General features: G+C 38.1%; 1 protein-coding gene and 1 long non-coding RNA gene across 15 annotated transcripts in view; both read left to right on the forward strand.

The window, feature by feature from the left end:
* ATP2B2 (ATPase plasma membrane Ca2+ transporting 2) overlaps positions 1–20,496 on the forward strand; it is a 377,677-nt gene extending 357,181 nt beyond the window's left edge. For 10 of the 14 annotated variants that reach the window (XM_060271474.2, XM_088663219.1, XM_060271476.2 and 7 more), the window contains 2 exons: positions 352–534; positions 16,929–20,496. In XM_060271474.2, the coding sequence (XP_060127457.1) occupies positions 352–534; positions 16,929–17,240 (495 nt within the window). In that variant the 3' untranslated portion in view covers positions 17,241–20,496. Of the gene's footprint in view, positions 1–351; positions 535–2,738; positions 2,788–8,474; positions 8,647–13,032; positions 13,089–16,928 lie in introns of all 14 variants that reach the window. The other 4 variants (XM_060271481.2, XM_060271484.2, XM_060271483.2 and 1 more) reach the window with 3 other exon arrangements.
* A 2,597-nt stretch (positions 20,497–23,093) lies between these two features.
* LOC148686921 (uncharacterized) lies at positions 23,094–24,344 on the forward strand. Its single transcript, XR_015948450.1, has 2 exons — positions 23,094–23,934; positions 24,144–24,344. It is a non-coding gene; the product is annotated as an uncharacterized LOC148686921 (long non-coding RNA).
* Positions 24,345–24,918: the final 574 nt, after the last annotated feature.

The following is a 24,918-nucleotide window of genomic DNA, read 5'->3' on the forward strand; positions in this document are numbered from 1 at the left end:
ACCAGGAGGAGGAGACACCTGAGGATGAGCACGTAGAAGGAAAGAGGGGTGAAGCCATGCTGGAGCACTCAAGACAAAGCCCCTATCTGCCCCTCCCCAGTTCATCTGGAACTACTGATGAGGCAGTAGCCCCAGGACCTGCTCCTTCCCTGCCTGTTGAGATTGCTTCATAAGATGTAGAGTAGTACTTCATCCATCAAAGATCTTTGGGCTGATGTGAATTCCTTGCCAAATGACAATATATATTTTGTTTGTCCTCGATTAAACTTGTAGTTTGTCTAATACAGACAAGATTTTCACATACTCTCTACAAACGGTGCTCATTGGCATAATTCTAAAACTTACTTTCAGATCATTGCAACTATCCCAACGAGTAGGCTAAAATTTTTAAAGGAGGCAGGAGGTCTTACATTTAAAGAAGAGTCGCCCCAAGAGGAGATGAATGAAGATGTAGAAGAAATTGACCACGCAGAAAGAGAACTTCGGCGTGGGCAAATCCTCTGGTTCCGGGGGCTCAATAGAATACAGACCCAGGTATGTTGTGCTACAAGGTTGGGGATATATTCTCCCCAAAGCTGCTTTACATTTAGACAAAATAATTATATGCGCTTAGTCCATATTGCAAAGCTCTATGTAGTTCTGATATGAGCAGCAACTGTTATTGTATTCATGTGACAGGGAATGCTTTGCATATTCAAACCACAGTGCTGAGATGTAGACCTCCACAGGTGAATCAAAGCTTCTATGTATTACTGAGTGGGACAACATCAAGTGGGCTGCAGCCCTGTTGCTTGGAGGCAGGAAAACATCACTCTCTTTTCCTGTCTTGCCTGAAGCAGACCTGTAACTTGTTTGTGCTTTTCTGGCCTGGTTTAATTGTTTAGAAATGTGAGTCTTGAGTGTTGGATGAGCGTGTGAATGGTATGCCTCTATCTCTGTGTTTGTTCTAGTGTTTCTGTGGGTGTATTCAAAGCTTTTGTAGTTTCTTATCCCTCTGTGTGTTTGGCTGTTAGTCCTCTTCTGTCTGTTGTGGTGTGACCATTGCTCCCCTGTAAACATCCCCCCCAATCAATTATTCACCTATTCCAAGTCAATTTCCCCATTTATTAATTGAAAATTTGGATTCAGCCTTCCCACAATGGATGGTAAATTATTCAAAAACAATTGATTAGTTATAAAATTAATTCTGATTGGCCCACAAATTAATTTTAAAGCCTTAGCGCAGGCAAGAAATGTTTAACTCATTAACTTACTGAACCAGAGTTGGTGCATTCTTCTTGCTGCCTCTTGCAATAAAATGCCTAAAGTTTTATAGAAGAGCTCTGTTGAGTCCTCAAGTGAGTTAAATATCCCATTGTAGTGATTATGCTGGCCAGCCTTCAGGCAAAAGGAGGATTACAGCTCATTTGGTGTTGTCCTAGTGGCCCCTATACTCTTCAGGTGTGGACAGTAGTCCCCCTTCACCAGTGTCTCTGGGCTTGGAGAGAGAATAGAAACTATAAAGCACAGAAGGAATGTTTCCTTAACCTACAAGTCATATACAAGTAAACTACTGTAGTAAAATCTGAAAGAAATATGTGCAAGCTTGCAATATAAACAGCATACTTAGCTCTGCAACTTTGAATTACACCTGGAAGCTACTGTGATGCATCAAACATTTCTGTGTTGCACTATCTCTGTTATAAGCCTTCATTAAAAAATAGGATAATCTTGTATTGTTTCCTAGGAGTTTTGCATGAGTCTTTTTTAAACTAATGAATCCTTTGTTTTGCACCATTAAAAAATGATATTTGAACACACACACACACACACATCTGTGATAAACTTGAAATAGGTTTAACCTTGTTCTTTATCTTGTCAGCAAAACCTTGAGAGCTAGAAGCTAAAAGTTTTTTTCCATATGTAGTTGTATTACAGCATTTATTTTTAATTAGAGAAGTTGGGCATGGCACCAGGATCCTACCTTTTTCTGCTTGTAAAAAAAAAGTAATTGTTTTACTATAATATGAGGAAAAGGCTATGCATGATAAATATTTCCAAGTCAGTAGAAGAAAAAGATGGAAGCAGATTTATTAAAATTTGCAACAAAATCTCTTTACTAAAAATGTTTATATCATGTGGGTTTCTTTTTTCTGCTCTCTGAATAGGGGTGTTTGTCACTGCAGTAAAGTGTGAAGGTAGTACTAAAAATAGTCAGTTTCTGGAAGGACTATTTTAGTCAAAGCTTTGAAAAGATGTGCTCCCTATAATGCAAGAAAGAAAATGAAAATACTGCTTTGTAAGGTCAAGGCACTTCGGGGGTAAAATTAATCCATTTTGGAAGGTTTATTTTTACAATCAGATTTAAAAAGCAATGTGGTTCTATTAAAGCAAATGCTAGTTAATTTTCTAAAGCAGATGATGTATTTTTAGGAGGGGCTGTGATTTTTTTTAGTGCAAGAGAAAAATTTCTATTATCCCGTTTGATTTTTGTAAAGTTTGGTCCTCATTGTAGAAATAAAAAAGAATGGAAAGAAGTGGTGGGATTGGGTGAATGGGGGTAGACCATAGAGCTGGATAAATTTACATTTTTCACTGTGTAAATAATTAAATGAAGATCTGCTCACTTGGGTTAGAGTAGTGATTTGGGATTACTCTCTGAGAGAGTAAAATAATTAATTATATGTCCAAGTGGAGGGGCTATTATCAGCCCTAAGTTATCCTCTAAATGTGAATTATTTTCTTCCTGATGGCTGTAGGAGGAGTATTGTCTGTTGACATTTCTGTCAGGATGTCTTTCTGGTTGTGGTGAGTGTAAACAACAAAGAGCAAATACTGCTCTTAGTTCCTCTTGTAGATTGAGAAATATCCTTTAGTTCTATATACTTTTATCTTCATGATCCATGGAAAATTCTTGTTGTTTACTGTTTAAACCAAAATAAACAATAATGATGTTTTCTTGCTAACCAACACTGTTCACTTTCCTTTCTGCCTAGAAGTAGATGTATTGTGAAAGGCTTTGCTGGTACGTTCCCTGCCAGTTGGAGTCTGTGACTGCCCCGCTCCATGCCTCCATCATGTGCTCATTTGACATCAACAAGCCATTAATTCAGAAAGAGTTTTGGGAGCAGCTCCAATATATCCACCGAGGGGTTCCCATGATGTTTGGGGAGTTCAGATTAGTAAAAGAATTACTGCTGGGCAGTTACTCTCAAGATGGTGCATCTGGATGCCCCAGTTCAGATAAGCAGAACACCCAAATGAATTAGTACACCTCTACTGCATTTTACAGGAAAGAATCAAACAAAGGATTTATGTGAAGAGTAGGTTGATAAGCTTCCTCGTGAATGGAGGATTGATAGAAATCCTCCAGTGCATTATATACTTCTGGAGAGGGTGATTGGAGCACCTTTTTTCAACTCTTTGATTTTTTCACTCAGTTTGTGCATCTAGTGTGTATCAACTGGCCACTTATTCCCCAACTGTCCCCCTTCTATGGGGGAAGATGGAACTGATTTACATCAAGCTGGAGTCTCTGTTCTCTCCCTCTTCTTTGTACCTTTACAGAAGAGAAAATAAAGGAGTCCTGCACATCAATATTCAGACCCCTTTTTTCCTCCTGTCTTGCATTATAGGAATGGAAATGACAACACCACCACCTTATCTCAACACATTCCCAGGAAATTCTCTCTCTCTCTCTCTCTCTCTCTCTCTCTCTCTCTCTCTCTCTCACACACACACACACACACACACACACACACACACACACTTTGAATAGGATGAGACAAAAACAGGAGAAGTGGGTTAAAGCTAAAATCTGTGACAGATCTCGCGCTTGGATTTTATTTGTTCATCTGTTTAAACTTTGTAAACAGCAGCCTCTGTTATATTCCAGTTTGAATAACAATATTGTTAGCTAAGAGATTAGATCATGACTGAGTTCAGATGTAATGAGAAACCATGTTTTCCTGCAATGTGAAAACTTTACTTGAGTGCCTTGGGTTGTGTGCTTTCTCCTCTTCATATCAGACTTAGAAATCTGATTTGTTTAAATGATGGCTAGTGAAAACAAGACAAGGTTTGATTCTGGCTTGTCCTTACAATCTACAGTTGCTCAAATTTGGATAGAACTGCTTTTAGTTTAAAAGTAAAAGTGGATGCTCTCAGTCTTTGCCTCTGGCACACAAAAGAAGTAAAGGAGGAGCACACAAACCCAAGGCTCATATAGTGAGAAACCATAGTTTCATGTTGCATCAGAATCAGCCTTTTATACCAGCTTTTTCTATATCTACATATGGAACAAATTAGTAATTGGTTACAGGTAGGTAGCCGTGTTGGTCTGGATCGAAGTAAAAAAAAAAAAAGGAATTTTTTTTAAATTAGTAATTATAAGGCACAAACTAGAAGACAGGAGGGGAAAAACTTCAGATTACTCAATTTTCTTGCCTATTTGGCAAGATTGATTTATCAAGTTGCCATATTAGAGTAATAAACTGCAACTTTCATCACCAAAGTAGTCTTAAATGGAATTTTAAGAATTTAGTGTAATAGCTGAAGGGGAGGGGGGAAATTAAGTTTTCTCTTTTGAAGAGGTACAAGGGCTTTTAGCAAAATTCTACTCATGCAGGTTACTACTATAATATAAATGAATATAATATCCAGTTTCCTTTAAAATGTTTCCTAGTTTGACCAGTTTTTTCTTCTTCAACATAGAACAGGTGATACCTTTTTATATTATCTCTACTGCTTTCACACAGAAGGCAAACTTTAAACTTGCTCTGCCTTCAGAATACCCATTGTTAGGCTTTCTAACAGATGTTTTCCACTAATTATTCAGCAAGTTGGGATGTTTAGGTACAAATACATCTGTGAAATCTTAGTGCTGTTGTGGACAGTAAATACTGATCTTTCCATATTTACTTGAAAAGAGGACAGACCTCTTTTACAATTTGATTGAAGAGAATGTAAAATTGATTGACTGGATTTTCACAATGGCACATACATGGTAGTCTCTTAACAGGGACTCTAGAAAGCTTGCTGAATTGTCCCTGTTGGAGCGTGCTTCAGATTGCATTAGAATATTTCAAGCCAGAATTTGTATTCAATTCTACTTAAAAGGATTAATTTAGTCAAGTAAGTATCGCTTAATATTAAGAATGCAATTTATTGTAGTCAAAATATATTCTTAGTGAATGCTGTTCAGTAATTTATGAGCCTTTGCCAAATTTGCCAAAGAGACACTGTGGCCTGTTAGGTAATGAAGAATCTGGGCCCAAAGCTATAGTACTCAAAGCAGTTCACAGAAAACAGTCTAAATACCATAATGGTACAAAGAAACTATAGCACATAATAAAAGATACATTATCACTCCAAGATAACACGTCAAAAAGTAAGCCTAAATCTTATCAATAGGTCAATTAACAATATTTAATACCTTCACATCCCAGGATAGCCCCACGCTAATGGCATTAGTTCAGGACAGCAGGCATCCGTATTAAAGACTCAGCCATTGGAGATTAATAACTACATTTCTCAAGGTTTCTGATGTCCAAGAGAAGACCATTTCAGGATTCAAAGTGTCAGGGAAGAAAATTGGAAAGCCTCCAATTTTTCATTATTTATTTATTTAAAATATACATACTCCACTTTTCACCTGATCTGGGTCTCAAAGCGATTTTCAGAGAATAATACTTGCAATTTTAAAAATTTTAAACAATGCTGTATGCTTGCTGGTGTGACTCCATCAAGGCTTTGGATTTGTGGTTTATTCACTTTCAGTTGTCCCTTCCTTGACCAGATAGAATTGTTATGCCCAGGATATAACAGTTCATGGTGGTCTACCAAATGAAATACAGCATGGCTTCTCCAGAACCATGTGCCAGATCATGTGACAACCTGCCCTATAATAAGAAAAATTTGGGATGAATTCACATACGGTAGCTACATGTCTAAAGGAGCTTTGACTTGTGTTTCTTGAACAGAAACTTAAATGCTGAATGGCAAAGTTCTTTTGAAATGGAAGGGAGTTTTTAAAGAAGATTAAGATAAAGCAGTAGGTTTGTGGCGTGGGAATGGCTATTTACTGTTGAGTTGAAGTTTGAAATAATAGAAGTTTAAAAATGTACTGGGCATGCCTTAAAGGACATATCCGCGTCCAGACACTACATAGATTCCAGCCCCACTCTACTTCTGCTTTAAAAGTTATTTATGTTGCTCCAGAATGTGGATGTGGAGGAATCCAGTTTTAATAGATAGCTTTGATGTTCTGCTTTCTGCTACGGTATGTGTGGATCTCCCTGACTGCTTCTTAGTGACAATCACAAATGTCCCAAATAAGGTGCTCACATAGGTGAACATCACACCTTAAATGTTCATGAACAGGATTGGGGCAAAGACAGCTCTGCGCAGTCTTCTGAAAGCAAGGCTCTGCTTGCCCTGATCCCATGAGCCTAACATTTCCTATGAGCTCAAAGATGAACAAACATAGCTTTGAGCAGGTGTGCAAAAGAAAGGTGTTTCAGCCCCTGTTAAAGCATCAAATGCGACATTCATACTAATACTAGGTATCTTTGTGATACCTTGATCGGCATTTTGTGATCCATTTGTGTCTTATTGAGATGTATGTACACATATTCATCCTAAGGTGTTCTGATGTAACACCTAGTCTAAAAATTGTGCTTTCCGTTATATTACAACTGTTTTTGGCTGGAGAATTTGCAGTAGGCACAGTGTGTGTGTCCACTTCACTACCATAACCCTTAATGGTAATCACAAGTGTGTGTGTGTGTGTGTAATTGTATATTTCCCAAAATGTCTGTGACAAAATATTTATGAGAAGAAATGTATCAGCTAGAGATGGGTGACCTACCCATGGCTTGTGTTGTAATGATTCAGAAATAAGCTAAGCCGTTTCCCCTAAAATCAGGAAATGATTCTGCTTCTTTTCAGTACATTCTGAATTTGGATGGGTCTTAGAATCCCAGATCTCTGGCTGTCAAATGACCGCTTCATACAGCCAGGTCAGCTCTGTCCAGACTGTGAGAAGATGTTGAGGTTAACTGCCTCCCAGAAGGGAAAAGCTAGGCTTGGAGTAAGAGGATCATTTCCAGTAGTCAGCGTATCCCCTGTCTAGCCTGTTTAAAGGTTGTGGGGCAAAAATTGCTTGTGGTGGGGAGCCTGTTTCTTGACCCAAGGGTCTTCTGCAGAGAGTGGATTTCCTCTCCACCCCCTGCAGCCTCTTTGATATAATTGTGTAATATCATCCCTAAGTATTTTAATTGAAGCAGAAGAGTATGTCAGGGATATTATTATTATTTTGGCCAGGTTTGCATTATGAACCCTTGAAGCCTAACTTAGCCTGTCGAGCTTTGCTTTCATATCTAATACATCTAATATTCATATTTGTTTTCCTAGCAACATAATGTGTAGCAGTATAATAATACCTAACATTTGTATAGCACTTTCAAATGTTCAAAGTGCTATATGTGTTATTTATCTGGTTGTAATCTTTACAACAGACCTTTCAGGTAAGTCAGTGTTATCCTCCATGGGGCAATCGAGGCTGAGAAGGAATGGCTTGAGTAAGGTACCCAGTGTGTTCAGGGCAAAGGTGATATGAAAACAAGAGACTTCCTGATTCATACGCTGCCCTGCCATGATGAGGTCCTGTGTGGCAGGTGCCTCAGAAGAAAGATCCTGGGTAACGTTGGGTAAAAACGATATTTTCAACCTGGGTGGATGCAATTTGGATCATCTACTTGGCTCCAAAATGTACAGGTGTACCCAATACAAGGAATTAATATATTATTTGTAGATGGAAAGCTATTTTACTGTGCAACTTTCATAATCAGAATCATTGTTGGTGAATGATGAAAAAAGAATGAGGCAATTTTAATGTGGTTCAAGTTCATATGAAGTCTTAGGTTTACCTTTCCTTTTGACTATTATGAATCCAAAATGGTCAGAAAAGTGGTTCATATGGCATTTATTATTCAGTACTATTATTTCAGGCTGCAATCCTATACACACTTATCAGGGACTAAGCTCAATTGAACTGAATAGTGCTTTTCTCTGAATAGACACGCATAGGTATAATTTATTTTTTTAATGAGATTGGATGTGTCTCCTACTTTTTGAAGAAAATCTACATGGTAATAGATACAAGGGTAATGAATATCTGCAGATGAACTCCATAGTAACCTCTGAAATTAATTTATTATTAAAGCCCAATAATAACACAAATGTGTGCTTAACAGTTTTTCTTCTAACTACCATGAAATGAGTTGGCAAACTGTCAGTTGTGCTGCCTAACGTTGTTCTGTACAGAACCTGCCTGTCTATTCTAAATTTTAAAAGGGGCTTATTTTATTCTGACCTTGAAAATGGAAGCACTATTTGTATGAGCAGCTGAACTTGACTAGAAAATATTTTTCCTGTGGGTTGCAAAGCTCTGTCCGTTCGTCAAGCAACTTGTCTCATTCTTTCCTCCATTACAGATCGAAGTAGTCAATACTTTCAAGAGTGGCACTTCCTTTCAGGGGGCTCTCAGGAGACAATCCTCCGTCACAAGCCAGAACCAGGATGTAACCAATATTTCTAGCCCTAGCCACGTTTCGTTATCCAATGCTCTTTCCTCTCCTACCAGCACAACTGCTGCGGCGGCTGGGCGTGAGTGTGTATTCTTAATGCATCTGATTACAGAGATGCCAATTTATCTAGCAGTCATTCAAGACTGGGCCATTCAAGATTATGTCCCTTTCCCACCTCTTATATTCCAGAATAAGTCATATAGTTGAAATACTGGCACACCACAGTGGGACTCTTCCTTACAGGTCTCCGTTTTCAGAAATAGGGTGTGCCTCTATAAAGCTACCTCCTATGGAATGAATACCAATTTCTTTTTAAATGAAAATATCTCTATAGGATAAATCTCCTCTGAACAGTTCACATGTTCACATTTCTTCTTAGATTGTAAACTGCATCTCCTGTTGCCTCATCTTTCCAAGGCTGCTTTGCTTTATAAAATATTGGACTATATTTTATGAAGACAACACTTGAAAACACATAAAACAGGAATCTTCTCACACATGCTCCGAGATAGTAAATTGTTCTATTAAATCTATTATCACGCCCATTTCTTTAATACTGTTATCTATGCAGTTCACTACTGAATACTTCCGGTTGTAACCAGTGTTGTGCCTCCACTAACGGAAGACTTGGAAGACTCTTTGGTCCAGTGCAGGCTTTTATCGGTGGAACAGGGAAGGAGACTATTTTTGCCAACTTACTTCCCACCCCTGCAACCCCCCCCCCAAACAACGACACTGTTCCAAAGTTCCCCAAACCCCCTGCAGGGAGGAGGGTGAACATAAACTTAATTCTCCTTTCTGAGGATGAAAGCTATTGTTAGATCAAAGAGCCTTCCATCTTTGGATACAATCCTATTCAAATAAATAGCAAACATTATACCCTGTAAAAAAAAAACCTATAAATAATCAACAACCAAATTAAGATGTAAAGAATTTCCTATGTGTGCACCATCCCTAAATGTATTCCATCAGTGAAGAGTAACGTAATAGATGCTAAATATTTAGGTTTGGTAACTATTAGGATTTAATTAGAACTTGTTCGTTATAACTGGGATGTGTTCTAAGACAGTCTCAGTGTGCATTATAACCAAGTAATGTAAGGGGTTTGAGGTGTTTAATTAGTTTTTATGTGTAAACACTTTCTATCAAACCTTGAGAATGTAATCAAGATTCATGTGTATTGGAAGATGTGTGTGTGGACCTACTTCTGAACACCAGCAATTAGTATCTGAAGAGTTAATTAACCTAGGTAAACATCCTAAGTGTATATCAGCCTTTAATCCTAGTCAATCAACTAGTACTGATGAAGTCAAACAAACTCCTTTGTTAGGTGAGCCTGGGGGAATTAACCATTAGTACTTCAGCGCATCAAAAGTTCTAGCCATTAGAATGTGAATGAGTAAGGCGGCAAATAAATTAGTAGAAATAATAATATAATAAATAATTTCATTATTTATATTCCATCCATCTGAATGGGTTGCCCCAGTCACTCTGGGCAGCTCCCAACAAAATATTAAAAACACAATAAAACATAAACCATTAAAAGATGGTACAAGGAAGCAGACAAGGAATTACCGGTATGCTTGCATGTGCCCTGGAGACCAAGATAGCCTGCTGATCAAAAAGGAGGCTGGTGATTCTGCCGTAAGGATAAGGTGGCGTTTTGAGGTACTGCTGCTGTGCAGTCCTCCATCAAAGGCTAAATGTTGTATATATGTGTAAAATAAACCATATATCTTAAAACACTACAGCCTCTCCTGTGTCTGAACTCCCAACGGAAACACGGTCCTGGGTCACCCCCCAGGGGGCCCTGGAATCTTGCTACCGCTCAGCAAATATTGGGGTGGCATGTAACACTGGTGTCAGAAGTGGGTTCACATACACACAATCCAGTACACATGGATCTTGATCACATTTTCAAGGTCTGATACAGGCTTTACACATAAACACGAATTAAACATTTCAAACCCATTACAGCATCATAATCATTATTTTATTTAAATCTGTTTATTATTATTTTTATTATTATTATTTGACCTACCTTTATCCTGACAGAGACTTTCAGCAACACACATTAAAAGCAATAAAAACCTAAAAACAGAGCTACACAGGCAGAACCTACAGCTCTCACCCACTAAAGGAAGCCACAATGCCACCCTTCAAATTAAGCCAAAAGAACAGGTAAAGAGAAAAGTATTTGCCTGGCACCTAAAATATATAGAAAGATAATAATAACTTTATTATTTGTCCCCTACCCATCTGACTGGGTTGCCCCAGTCATTCTGGGCGACTTCCAACATATATAATAGCATAATAAAACATTCTACATTAAAAGACTTTCCTATACAGGGTGTGCCTCTGTGGGAGAGTTTCCACAAGTGGGCAACCACTGATAATATTAATTTGGTAAATATGTGCCTTTAACAAAACTACTAGAGTTACAATAAGATTGCTTCCCTTGCCAGCTATTGCTTTCACATTATCTGTGGTAACTGAACAAGTATAAAACTTGCATGCATAGTCACATGAAAGTTGTTATCCCATGGTTATTATTTTTCTGCAATTGCATTTAACTACATTTTTAAACCACTTAAACATTTATAAAGAGTTTTGAGGCAAAAAAGAAATAGTTATGTATGCATGTTAGAACCTTTGACTGTTTTTTTTAACCAGATTGCACTAAAAAATATTGGGCAAGACTCAAATTCACACCACCACGTGCAGCTTCACTTTTCCTTTCTCTGCTTTTCTGCAGCGCCAGCCCCATTCTTCTCGGGGGGGGGGGGGCGTCTGCAACTCTCTGGCTAGAAGGAGAGAAAGGATAAGTCCTGTTTGTGTGAACAGAAGTCTGTCATGCAAGTGGGCTGCTGTAGTTGAATATCAGCAAACCATTCTATGCAACTAGCTGGTCATATGTTCCAGTAACTTTAAAAAGCGTGCAGGAACCAGTATATAGGATATGAAACCCAAAGAACTGCATACACCATCCTTCCATGCTACTGCCACTGCGACTGATACTCCTGCTGTAGCTGGCATTGGAAGCTAACTCTACTTGCAGACTCGGAGCATGTAAAAATTGCACATTTTTCTTCCACCTGTCATTTAATCTCCTTTATCCTTCTCTTCTAACTTATTAAAAGATAACTTGCTGCTGCTTTAGTTTTAAAATTTTAGCTAAGAGGTATCACTATATATATATTGTAACGCTACATTTTCAAAATTAGATTTGGAGTCCCATTTCCTGTAAAATATTTTGGTTAGGTTGTTGGTTGTGCAAAGCCATACCAATGTGTGATATTATAAGCTGAACATTGCAGTGACGTTGTTTTGGGGGGTTGGAGAGGCTTTAAACATATTGCTAATTTTGAACTCCATTAGCTAAGATGCAGGGTTTTTTGTTTTAAAAACAATCTTCCACCACGGAGAAAAAGGAGAGAGCTTTTACTTCTCTTGATAGTCCTTCTAGCATTAAAAAGAAGACAATAACATTATGGGACACTGACCCACAGACCCTCTACGCTTTGTATCTCTCATCCCAGTAGTATTTTCCTCCCCCACTTTATTTTCTTTTTGGAAGGAGGAAAGGGGTTTTGGAAGTGAGCATAAATGCTATTGATGTACATTTACACACACCAAGTTTCCGTATGCTCTGGCTTCCATCACAGTGTCCCATTATGCCAGAAGCGTTTTAGACATTCTGGCCACATGACCCGGAAAGCTGTCTGTGGATGAACGCCAGCTCCCTTGGCTTGAAAGCAGAGTTGAGCACCACACCCCATAGTTGATTTTGACTAGACTTAACTGTCCAGGGGTCCTTTACCACACCAAGCAAAGCACTGAGTTAGTGAGTCTGTGAGTGGACCCCATCCTATCACTAAGTAATGCACAATTCATTGTTTCCCATGAAATTCTAGCAAACAGTGATTATATAATCTGCATTGTTTTTTCATTCTTTTTGAAATATGTTGAGAGTGGAAGGATTATTTTTCTATACTAATGGCACTTGTCTGAACTACTACTTCCATATGATGCTCATGCCATTGCTGTGGTGTATTGGCTTGAAAATGTGCCCCCAGATGTTGCTGTAGCTTTAAATACAGCACCTACACAGTGATGCCAGTTCATGAAAACACCCTGTGTACATTACTGTACTCTCGAAGTCCTCTTGCTGATGTGCAATTGAGGGTGAAATGGCCCTGAATATTTTCAGTGCTCTGAACTTATTTCAAAATGAAGAGAAATCTGACTACAGTTAAGTCAACATAAGACTTGCCTTTGCACAACCACATCCTTAACTAAAAATAGAAGCAGTTAAACCTAAGAGTTGGCATCTCTTGGCAAAACGGACTTCATGTTTACATTTATAAACTAACCTCCTTACTGTCCTTTCAATAAAATTGCAATATTTACTTTTGTAGTGCCCAACTCTCTACTTTCTGAATATTAAATGTGTTTGTTTTCCCAGAGGGCTAGAGATCACTGGACAAAAGGGTTCAGCAGGAGAGAGTGAAATAAAAAGAGGTTGTGAGTCTTTAACCTTGAGCCTGACAATGAATGTGAACCAAACTCAAGATACTTGGCTTATATGAAGCCAGGTAAACATTCGAGTATAAGCCCATATGCTACCTACTGTAGTACATCTGAAAACTGGTCCTGCATAATTAAATGGCATTGTACTTAGGAGTGATATTCTATCAGGGTGGTGTTTTGTTCTTCAATGGAGGTAAAAATCTGCAGTATCTAAAAATGTATTTACTTATCTTTTCTTTGCTGGATGCAAATATCTATGTCTCACTTTCAGTGTGGGGCAAAATTGAAGCACTTTTTATTACAGCAGCAGAGAAGAAAGAAGTGGAAACTTAAAAGCCATGTCAAAATGTCCTGAAGTGTTGTCCTTAACCCCACCCGTAATCCCGTGTTAAGAGCAGTTCATTTTTTCCTGTTGTCTCCATTCCTGTGAGAAAAGAGAGCTGTACATCATCGTCTATCATCTCTTGGCATTGTCCGTTTCATGAACACTGTCCATTACATGATCGCCATGTAGTCAATATCTATTTCTGGTATGTCCCCACATGTACATGGAAAGCAAGCACACATACAATCTTATATGAGTGTCATTAAAACCTGCCTATATAATGAAATAGCCCGAAAGGCTACATCTTTAATCCTTGCAACTCTCAGTTTAGTGATCTAATTAAACTATATAGCATTTTCTTCCTTTTAATATAACTTCAGGAGACCCTAATTATAAAGTGACCCTCCAGATATTGTTAGATATTGTTAGATATGGCTGTATCATAAGCCCCAGCCAGCATGGCCAATGATCAAAGGCATAGTTCAGCATGCAACAGAATTTTGTGATTTACCCTTCCTTAGAAGGACTCCTGGAGAATCACTAAACCTCCCCACCCCCATCCCACCCAGCTCACAAAGGAGTTTAGAAGTATGGCACTAGCACATAAAATATTTTTCCTAATGTGTCCTTCTTTTAAAAGTTCTCAGGTCAGAATCCCAAATTATTCGGAAACAGGCTAGGTTCATGCTGATGCCTATAAGTATCTTCTACTTGAAGAGATTGTTGATCATAGTGATTTAGGCAACGCATATTACTTCTGAGGAGAAGTACTGCTTTGGTAAATTGCCTTATAACAAAGTCATGCCATTGCTCCAGTTCAGGGGTCGGCAAGGTTTACCCTGCCTGGGCCAGTTCACACCAGCAGAGATCCCTTTGTTGGCTGGATTGCGAGCGGTGTCTGCGTCTGCACAGACGCAATTTCCGGCGTCTGCGCAGACACGATTTTCAGTGTCTGCGTAGTCGCGATTTCTGGTGCTGCAAAAAGACAGTGCGCGGGGACTCGCCAAGTGGGCGGCTCGGTTCGGAGGCAGCTCATAGGCCATTTAAACGACCCCCGTGAGTCGCTTGTGGCCCATGGGCCTTAGGTTGCCAGCTCCCTGACTGGCAGTGGCTCCCCAGTTATAAAACATTATAAAAAACATTATATATGCAAGATATATACATATGCTTGTTCCAATCCTGTATTTTTTATTTATTTTTAAGTTGTATATCCCACCCCTTGTTGCAAACCCCCAGGGTAGGTGACAAATGCAAAGATAAAATATCAGAATATCATGTCACAGTCCATAATGTCAGATTCTAAACGGGAAGGTTCCAGAGAGTGAATCACTGTTGCCTTACTATCACTATCCTGGAATGGCTGAGCTGGTGAACTAGTCAGAGCTGGAAATCAGCCCTCTGTGCCACCGAAGCCACCTGGGCCTGCAGGGGCAAGATAGAACAGGCTTCCTACCCACAGGAGTTGTGTATCTCATTCTGCCACATGAGGCAAAAGGGAAAGGCAATCCCCACCACCACCACTGCCCTCCTGCTGCTGAAGCTTCCCTAACTGGGGTATTCAGTGGTGCTCTTGAAGCAGCAGCAACAATGGTGGGTTCCATTAAGATTTGGGCAAGATCTCACAGTATTGTCAATCGAGCATTTCCATATGCTGTGGATCATAACTGGCACACATTATTTATTTACTATAGTAATAAATAATTCCCCTCTATGACATTGACAGATTACAGCATAGAATGATAAAATGCAATTTAAAGACACAAGACCTCCAGCACAAAGAATAATAAAAGTCATGGTTCAGAACCAAGCATGTGCCATGTTGGATATGTGTAATCTGTACTCAGAAGGTACATGAGACTACCGCTTTGCAAAAGCTAAGGTGGTTTGTGTATGGGTGGTTGAGGCATCCATGCCAGATTGTTTTTTCATGATGGAAGAACGGTGGGGTGCAAATGTCAGAAAACAAATAAAACACTCAAACATTTCTAAAAGGCCCCAGAGATTAAAAATTCTTCACCCGTTTTCAGGCGAGCATCCCTTGCTCAATACATTTGCCATTAGTACCTCATTCAGATTAGCATTAATACCTCACTCATAATTAGGAGAAAAATAAAAAGCTCAACAACTCTAGAATTCATTTATAGTCATAATACATTTCCCAACAATTCACATACTTGCCATTCTGTTTTTTCCTTGCTAATTCTTTCCTTCAAGAAATCCTGTCTTTTCTCACTAATAACATAGTAGAAGCCTCTGCTTAGGCAAGAGCCCACCAGGCAAGCCACTTCTGGAAGGAATCTAGAATGCTCTCCTGTTTCTGGTCACGGAGAACTATTTGTCCTTTGCTGACTCAGCAATGCATCCTGCTCTTCCTGCAGCTCAGTGCAGGCATAATTAATTGGTGGGCCATCCGAACATTACTTCTATTAAGCACCTGGCTTTCCCATGTTCTTATGGCTTAGTGATGGAAAGGCAAGAAAATATCTTGGCATAACTAAATGAACATCAAGTACTGCAGATGAGGCATAAAAATGTACCACCTTATGCACTTAACTTTATGCATGATGTTCATAAGTGAGACACAGAAAATGAAGGCATCGGACTTTTGTAATTCAATTATGTGAAACCCAATAATCACTATATAATCTGCTAGTCTTAATTGTTTATTAATAAGTTATTTTAAAAACAAATGGCTAGAACAGTGGGTCTATACTCGAGTGTTTACCTCACATATGCATGAAGAAAAAAATAAAAGTTGTATCAACAATTACATGTTCACATTATCCAGGCTTCCAAGTGTAGTTGTTGTGTGCCAGTTAGCTGTGTTTATGTGATTACTGTGACTTTTTCCTGTATAGCATGTTTTTGCCTAAGTATTTTGTCTGCTTGGCTTTGTGTGTGCGTGTGTGTGCGTGCTTTCGGCTGCTTCATTTAGATCTTGCTTTTTTCAAAAACCTATGCTCTGTTCTTACATTTGGCTCCTATGTTTGTCTCTCATACCTATCCATCCATCCAACTGTGTCTATGTTTTGTGCTTTCTCGTTTGAGACATACACTTTGTTTTGTGTTGGGGTTTTTTTTCCCTATATAAATGAAACTTTTTAAAGAATAAATTAAAAGCTTTCTTAATTATTCACTGCAAACTATCAACATGCATGGTTCTACATTTGCATTTGAATTAACATGGCTTGTCTTTTACTAGGGAAATATCACATGAGTGGATGTTTGCTTTCTTTAACCAATGCTTTCCATCAGTTCTGGGAACAGTTCTGATGGCTTTAATCTCATATGGTTTTAACATTGCAGTTGATTCAGACACCTAAAATGCACAAACCTGAGCCACTTGTTTATGCATTTAGCATCCAGAGACTATGGACTACAGCTGCCTGCTCTGCCCTAACCATATGCCACATTTTTTCACCAAAACAAAAAAATCTAAATCATAATGAGATGTTTTGAAAAAGCAGTTACCACTGACATCTTTTCTATCTTTTCCCTCCTCTCAGATCCGCGTCGTGAAGGCATTCCGTAGCTCTCTCTATGAAGGGTTAGAAAAACCAGAATCTAGAACCTCCATTCACAACTTTATGACTCATCCTGAATTTAGGATAGAAGATTCCCAGCCCCATATCCCTCTCATTGACGACACAGAACTAGAAGAAGACCCTGCACTCAAGCAAAACCCAAGTCCACCGTCTTCACTGAACAAGAACAATAGTGCTATTGACAGTGGAATAAACCTTACAACTGATACAAGTAAATCAGCTACCTCTTCTAGTCCAGGAAGCCCGATCCATAGCCTGGAGACATCACTTTAGCTGAAAATGTCACTGCAAAAATATTAATATAAATATATACATAGAGAGATATGTATAAACAATGCTGGCTGAGAAGCTGTTTGAACTCCTGTTCACTTTGAGAGAGGGGGGGACAGAACGAACCACTGATCATGATGGTTTTGGGGGATTTACATATGGCTGATTTACATATTCCCCTCTTGCTCCCCCCCTACAGAAACAAACAAAAACAATGCCCTCCTGCATGAATGTACTACCCACTTCCAACCTTCCCTTCTTTTTATTCCTTAAGCAGGAAATGCAGGGGACTTCTTTGAGGCTATTTATCCAATTCACTGGTCTGTGAGTTTTTTTTTTTAAATGCTTGTGTGGCATGGACTCAGTTGTATAGATTAATTTAAATATTTTTTTTGAAGTTGCAACGCTTAACTTGCACAGTAGATTTGCACCAGTTGGACAGAGGAACCTAAAATAAGCATTTATGAGACTATATATAGAAATATATAAATATATACATAATATAATTATATATGTGTATATATCCATATATATATTTATATCTATATACAGATGTAGATATAGATATATATAAAGTTTCTTTGTTGGCATGTTGCCTTTTTCTGCTCAAATTGCTATATTTTAACTTATTTATGTCCTAAAAATAAAGAATGTAATTTGTTTACAGAACTGTAGATAATATCCTTAACTATTTGTAGGATTAAGACAGCACTTCCTGCCGAGATAATATTCAAATAGCTCAATTCAATGAAAATTTCTGTAATATGGCACCCTGGATGTTTTATTACAACTGTGATCAGATTTTTGCCTGATAGGTTTTTCTTTTTTTGTTTGTTAAATAATGTAGATATTGCTAGCAAATAACAAAAGAAGCCAAAATATAATATATTGGATGTAGCATTGTGATCCTATATAGAGGGTGATGAAACAGAAAGGCTTCCTTTGTTTTAAATACACATTTAAATGATCAGGTTTTTTGCTCTCTCTTTTTTAATGAATTATTTGACCTTATTTTGATGCAATACTTAATGATGAGGCCATTTCATTATTTAAGTGTATGGCAATGGCTTCTTAAACATATTTTTTTTAAAAGATTATAATAAACCTCAGTGGAGTTTCTGAATATCAGTTCAAAAATAAGTTATATTTGGCTTTGTATGAAGATCAAACTAATGTTGAAATACTGTGTGCTGGATTCTATTCCATTAGAAATGTAGTCATTTATTTCTTGAAAAATATGGGCTGTTGGCATTTTGGATGAGAACCACTATGGTTTGTTGCTTTCACATTTAAAAAGAAAAATAATATCATTTTCTGCACTATGTAGACCTGAATGAAACTTTATGAAGTGTATACTGAAATGTGCTTTGTGTGATTATTTTTAAACCAAGCTTGTCTTCCTATAGTCACAAAAGTATATTATAGCAAATCCACTAATGTTATTTTTCCCTTGTAGTGTGCTTTCTACACTGAAAGCCATTGTAAACAACTGCAATATTCTGGGTGAGATTTCTTTTTTTTCTTCAAGATGGTAACAGCCCTGGTAATTTAAAAGCTTATATAATTGCTATGTCAACCACTTGAATGCAAAGCACTTTGTGGGTCACAGATTTTTCATAAATGACTTTTGTATTTAATACAAGGTTTGCTTCAAGACTTTTCAGCATATGATCTTTTCCATAAACTTGTACAGTGCAAAAGACATTTTGATTAATATGATCAATTATGCCAGAAGAGTTCGGGGGAAAGCCCTTTAAATCAGCTTGAAAACTTTATATGTTGTTATATTGCCTGCTGTTTTAAAGTTGTCTAATAAGGTGGAACAACTGTAGTCGAAAGAACTATTGCAAGACAGAAACTCTTCAGACAAGATGAGATTCCTGGCCAACTACAGTTTCAGATGACTAATGTTTTGAGGGCATATCAGAACTATTTTGCCAGGTAAAGTTCTAACCACTTTGAATTGCCAGCTTCCGGACTTTCGTAATAAGCTTTTAATGTCTTTTGGCTCTACATAATTCACTCTGATCCAAACGTCTGGCTGAACAGCAAACCTTCCCAGGCTTACACAACCCTCTTCTCAACAGACAGTGTTACCTGCTTCTTAAATCTCAAAGCTGGCATGACAGTCCAGTTGACCAGCTTATTCTTAAAATCAAACTGACTGACAGGTAGGCAGGGTTTATCCCTGGATTGTAAATAACAGCAACTAACTTTTGTGTAACACTGAGGTTCTATGATCTCCTTGGGATACTATATTTGAAATACAATAAAGTCTATTTACAGGGGAAAGCATGTAGCTCTGGGCTGAAGAAACTACAAAATTGTTGGCACTGGAATATTTTGCTCCCTAACATCTTAATATTGATGATTTGCCTTTTATTTCAAGCTTGATTTTCATCAGATACTTTTTTGATTTTCATTTCATTTTCTGTGTGTGCGCATTGTAATACGATTCTTAATAACTAGTAGGGTACTATTTGAGACTTGAAAAACTGTTAAAAAGAAACCAATATTTCATTCTGTACATATATAGTTTAAAAAGAAAGAAAAAGACAATATATATTAACATATATATTAACTGTGATGCATAGGAAACTTCGGATTCTGTCATCAGAAACCATGCTCTCTCTCTCATATATATATGAGATAAACAGACTTTTTTGGGGGGCAGATGAGCTCATAGCCTTTCAACTACAAGCTTTGCACCTTGTTCCCTTTCTTAATTGCTTGGTCTCTCTGTGATGGGAAGAATGGATCAAAAAACCAAAATGGTCTATATGTTGAAATTCACTGCAATACATAAAATGCTTGCTCTCTGCGTACTGTACCTAAAAGCATGAGATTTGTGGAAAAAATACAGCAGTACATTTGGCAATTCATCCCACTAGGGGTCATTATTCCTATATGTTTATTCATCTGTTTTTATGAATTTTTTAAATCTAGACAATAATTGTAAATAAAGAACTTACTGTCTCTGTTCATTTAATACTATGCAAAAGGTTATGCTTTCTATTGTTATTCCTACAGTGTGATGCTGGAATGTTTGTGGTTTCAAAAACAAAAAAACAAAAACAAAAAACACAACAGTAAAATTATGTGATGTAAATTATTTTATAGTTTGAAACAAAATGATAACGTTTTACTCTTGCTGCTTACTGCCTAATAGCTATCTCCTGGCAGGAGCACAAGTGGAAATTGAAAAAAAAGTAATAAATTCACAAAGCAGCATGAACAATAAAAGTCTGAATATAACATCCTTCTTTATTTCCACTGTCAGTTGAAACAACACATGTATTTTTCAATGCACTTAATACCAGACACTTATAAATGATAGCTATGCTCTGTCTTTGCAGTTGGAGGCAATATCCTTCTGAATATCAGCTGCTGGAAACCTCTGGAAGGGAGCACTTCTGTGCTCAGGTCGAGCTTACTGGTCTCTGATAGGCAACTGGTTGGCCATTGTTATAGCAGGATGCAGGACTAGATGGGACAAAGTCCGGATCCAGCAGGCTCTTCTAACATTCTTATAAATATTTTGGAGCACTGAAGAATTTGGGGGCAATGTTCTCTTGGGAGCTGCTTGCTGATCAGTTGTGGTTCACTAAGTTGAAGGCTAGCCCCCTTAAAGAGGAAGTGATCTCTGCTAGGAAGTCATAAGCCTCTCCCTGATATTTCTGAGTGTGAATAGAGACAACTATACCACTTCTGTAGTTGGTAAGCATGTCTGACCAATTTAGCTTCATCATCAGTATCCTGCCAAATAGTAATGAGGGTACCACACAACAGATCCAGCTGCGTGATAGATTCATTTTCTATAATCACCTTTTGTATCATATTTCTGTGTGCAACTTTTCATTATTTAGGCTGCCTCTTCCTCCCTCTTAAAAAAAACAGCAATGATGAGGCACATGACAATACAAAAACATCTGAGGTTTCTTTTCTATTAAAAAAGAAAGATGAGACTTGTTACCACTTACCAAGTATTACTGCAGAGAGCACGTAAGTTACTCCTTCAAGGATAGTTCCATATTTGCAGCCGCCTTGACAGAATCAGGAGAGGGTAAGTGCATTCTACTCATTAAAACAGAGGAGGCTACCTTCATCAATGCTCAAGTTAAACAGAGTTGCAAAAGCTTTTTGATTCCTTCATGTTCCCACTGCAATAACATTAAAGTACATAATGAGCTCGTGCGTAGCCCTGACTCCTCCCTTTCCATTTTATTTTTTAATGTTTAGCAAGCCTTATCAGTGGAGATAGTTTCAGAGACTCGTGAAAAACAGTAATAATCTCTGAACTGAAGGGCCACTTTGTCAGCACTGTATCATGAGTATGGAGGCTTTGGTTTCACTATTCGCCCAGAGTGAAAATGTTAGAGCAGCTCACACAGAGAAATTTAAATGGATCATTTAAAAAAAGAAAACAGTAGTACGAGTTGTCATTTTCCCATGCCTCATTTTGGGGTTGATAGAGTGAAACCAACTGAACTTCTATATGAAGAAGTCTAAGCCAATGGTTTTGTATGGGGTCGGTTGCATTATTTTGTCAGGAAGATGCCATTGAAGTAATTCTTTGCAAATATTGGCTTTCTGAATGGGGCACCACAGCTGTGTGTCGAATAAGCAGCAGCAATGCCAGGGATGTTAATGCTAGACGGAAATGATGGAACCAGTGTGGGATATAATTTAACTCAGCTATTACTATTTTCTGCATTGGTTATAAGTGACTTGGTCCCCTGCTTCTTGCTTTTTCTCAAAGCATGAAGAATATAATCAGTTTGACATAAAAACTTGTCCTAGAGAGACAATGGAAGGACATATTTCAAGGTTTGACATATAAGTTACCATATGCCCATATAAAAATGTATATTTAAATCATTGCCCTATGTTTCCCATTTCAGTAGCAACTTACCTTCTACTGTTATAAGAACCATCAAGTAATATTTGATTCCCTTAAATGTAAACCTTGAGTGCCTGCATTTAATTTATACTGCTGTTTGGTGCAACATAGATGTATTTTAAAATAGTTTAACTATTGTACTTGATAATACTTTGTTAAACCATCAATTTAATTTATTTAATCTCATTTAAATCACCAAATACAAAATATCAGATTCAAAAAAGCAATTGGTAACAAGTTAAAGTGACAATTTGAGTTCAGATTCGCATTAGTAGATCATTGCACTTCACCAGAAATTCATGTGGTTTGAGTGCTCAGTCCAGCTATACTCAAAGTTTAAACACACCTAATATTCTGAATTAGCCCAGATCCATGAATGCTCACAAGGAGGAAAATATATGCTGTTAGGCCTGTTACACCCACTCCTGAGGGGACGTTGCTACAGTACAATATATATGGCATTTAAACTACACCACAAATAATTTTAAAAAGGCTCTGGTGGCAATGTTTGACCACACTGGTTTAATGGAGCCATACTTGAGTTTCTGTGCCACATGATTAATGGCAGGAGGTTGTTGGTCAATGTGTTGACTCCGGTTGTTTGGGCATGGCAGACACAATGCATCCTGACATGGGGTTTAGACTGCCTGGAGGGTGCATTTTGTCATGATTCAAGGACAAGCAGGCTGCTAGCCGTTCTTGTCTTTGAAGGAGGACTACCTTCCTTACCACCCTTTTGCAGACAGCTTCTCTCCTCCACTGATTGGGCATGGTTGTTACAAGGTCTATCTTTTCCTATATTTTGTGTGTTCTGATGGTCCTTTGTTAGGCTGGAAGTTTTATGTTGATGAAGTATATTATATTATTCCTTTTGTTTTTTGCAGTTTGTTACAGCTTGGGCAGATATACAGTACAGGATCTTGGGATTTGGACACTGGCCTTTGACACAGGTAATTAGGCTTGCTAGTATGTATCTGAAACTGAACTGGGTCATTGGGATAGCATCACTGCAACAGGTTTTTTTGGGGGGGGTGCATGGGTCAAACAGTGCTAATTTAGGGATGCATGATGTGAGTCTGTATATTTCTGTGGAGTTTTCTTTGCTTACCTGTGCTTTTGGGTATCTATGGCGATGCTGTGGAGTGTCTCAAATAGCCCTGTATTTACAAATCATTTATGCACATGCAGGGTTATTTCCTCCGCCCACCTCCACGCCGAAAAGCAGTGTGCAAACTGTTATGAGTTACAGTGGTCAGAACATGTCCCGTGGTTGGCATTTTATACAGTATCTGCAAATGTATGTGAAATATTGGAAGCTACGTTACAGTTCTATCTTTTTTATATTTTGCTGCCTTGCCTTAATGCATGAATACATTAATAATTTGAGGAAGGACTGACCTAGAAAGTAACAGCTACAGAGGCTCAAAATCATTCGTTTGCTTCTTCATGTCTATATACATCCTAACCCAGCTCCACTCCTGCAGAGTTACATTACACACCACTTGTTGCAGTACTTGTGAAATTAATGGGCATTTGACTGTGTGTTGTAATTCATGTCCCATTAATGCAATGCTGACAGACACTTGCACAAAGGGGCACATATAGTACCAGTATGCTTCTCCTCTTCACCTAGTTTATGCAAGAGTCTGCACATCCAGCTACCAATTACTAAATCTAGCAGATTATCACAGCAATCCTAATACTGATATTTTGCCCTTAAAACAGTCTTCCCCAACCTTGTGTTTTCAGATGTTGTTGGACTACAATCCCCATCACCCATAGCCAACATGACCACTGGTAAGAGATGGTTCTTTCCCCCACAATCTCTAGACTCACAATTGGGAAAGATTGATTTAAGGAAAGCATTGCTAATACAGGTGCAATGAGATGGCCAGTCTAGATCATTGGTTTCAGTGGGCTCAAGTACATTCAGTAATAATGTGTTGCATTGTAGCTTGTGAGTTTTAGCCCAAATGGAAACTAATCATTTTACCTATTTTTCCAAGCCCTAACCACGTAATTGCCTACAGAGAAGAAGAATGCCAAGAAGTTAAACAGTTGGTTTGCATTCTCTGGATCTTCCGGCCTCCGGATTACTGTTGTTCAAGTATGTCTGTCAATAAGATGTCGATGCGATGTGCCTAATTCTCGCACTGGTTCATTTGGAGTGTTGCAAGCTCATCAAATAAAGTTGTGCCTTTTTCTAACCCAAAATGGTTTCAGAGTTTCTTTTCGTTTTCTGGTTGTTCTTTTTTGGGGGGGTGGGGTGCCTCTGCAATGCCCCGTTAGTTGTGCATGTTCCATACATATGTGTACAAGGGCTTTCTGGGTCAGGGCCACTGATGTGATTCCCACTGATTTCAATTGGATTTTTATATATACTGTATTGTGTTTAGAATTTATATTTAAAACTGGAAAGTTATTTTTGTTTTTTAAAATTAAACTCACAAGTTTTATACATTTTAAGCTCATGTTTTATACATTTTAAGCTTGAAGCTACGAACATGAGTTTGACCAAACTGCGGGAATCAGTGGAAGACAGGAGTGCCTGGCGTGCTCTGGTCCATGGGGTCACGAAGAGTCAGACACGACTAAACGACTAAACAACAACAAACAACAAGCTCATGTATAAAAGTTTGCAAAATGTTTACAATATGACAGTGTTTTTGAAGTAGGATAGAAAACCATTTTTGATCAAGTCAGATTTCTAGAGGTGGCTATTTCACATGAAGTTAGAAAACTGCTATACAGGAAGTTGCCGTTAAGGATTCTGCTTGAGAC

Source organism: Zootoca vivipara, chromosome 2, assembly GCF_965207765.1.
Source record: "Zootoca vivipara chromosome 2, rZooViv2.hap1.1, whole genome shotgun sequence".
Taxonomy (NCBI): Eukaryota; Metazoa; Chordata; class Lepidosauria; order Squamata; family Lacertidae; genus Zootoca; species Zootoca vivipara.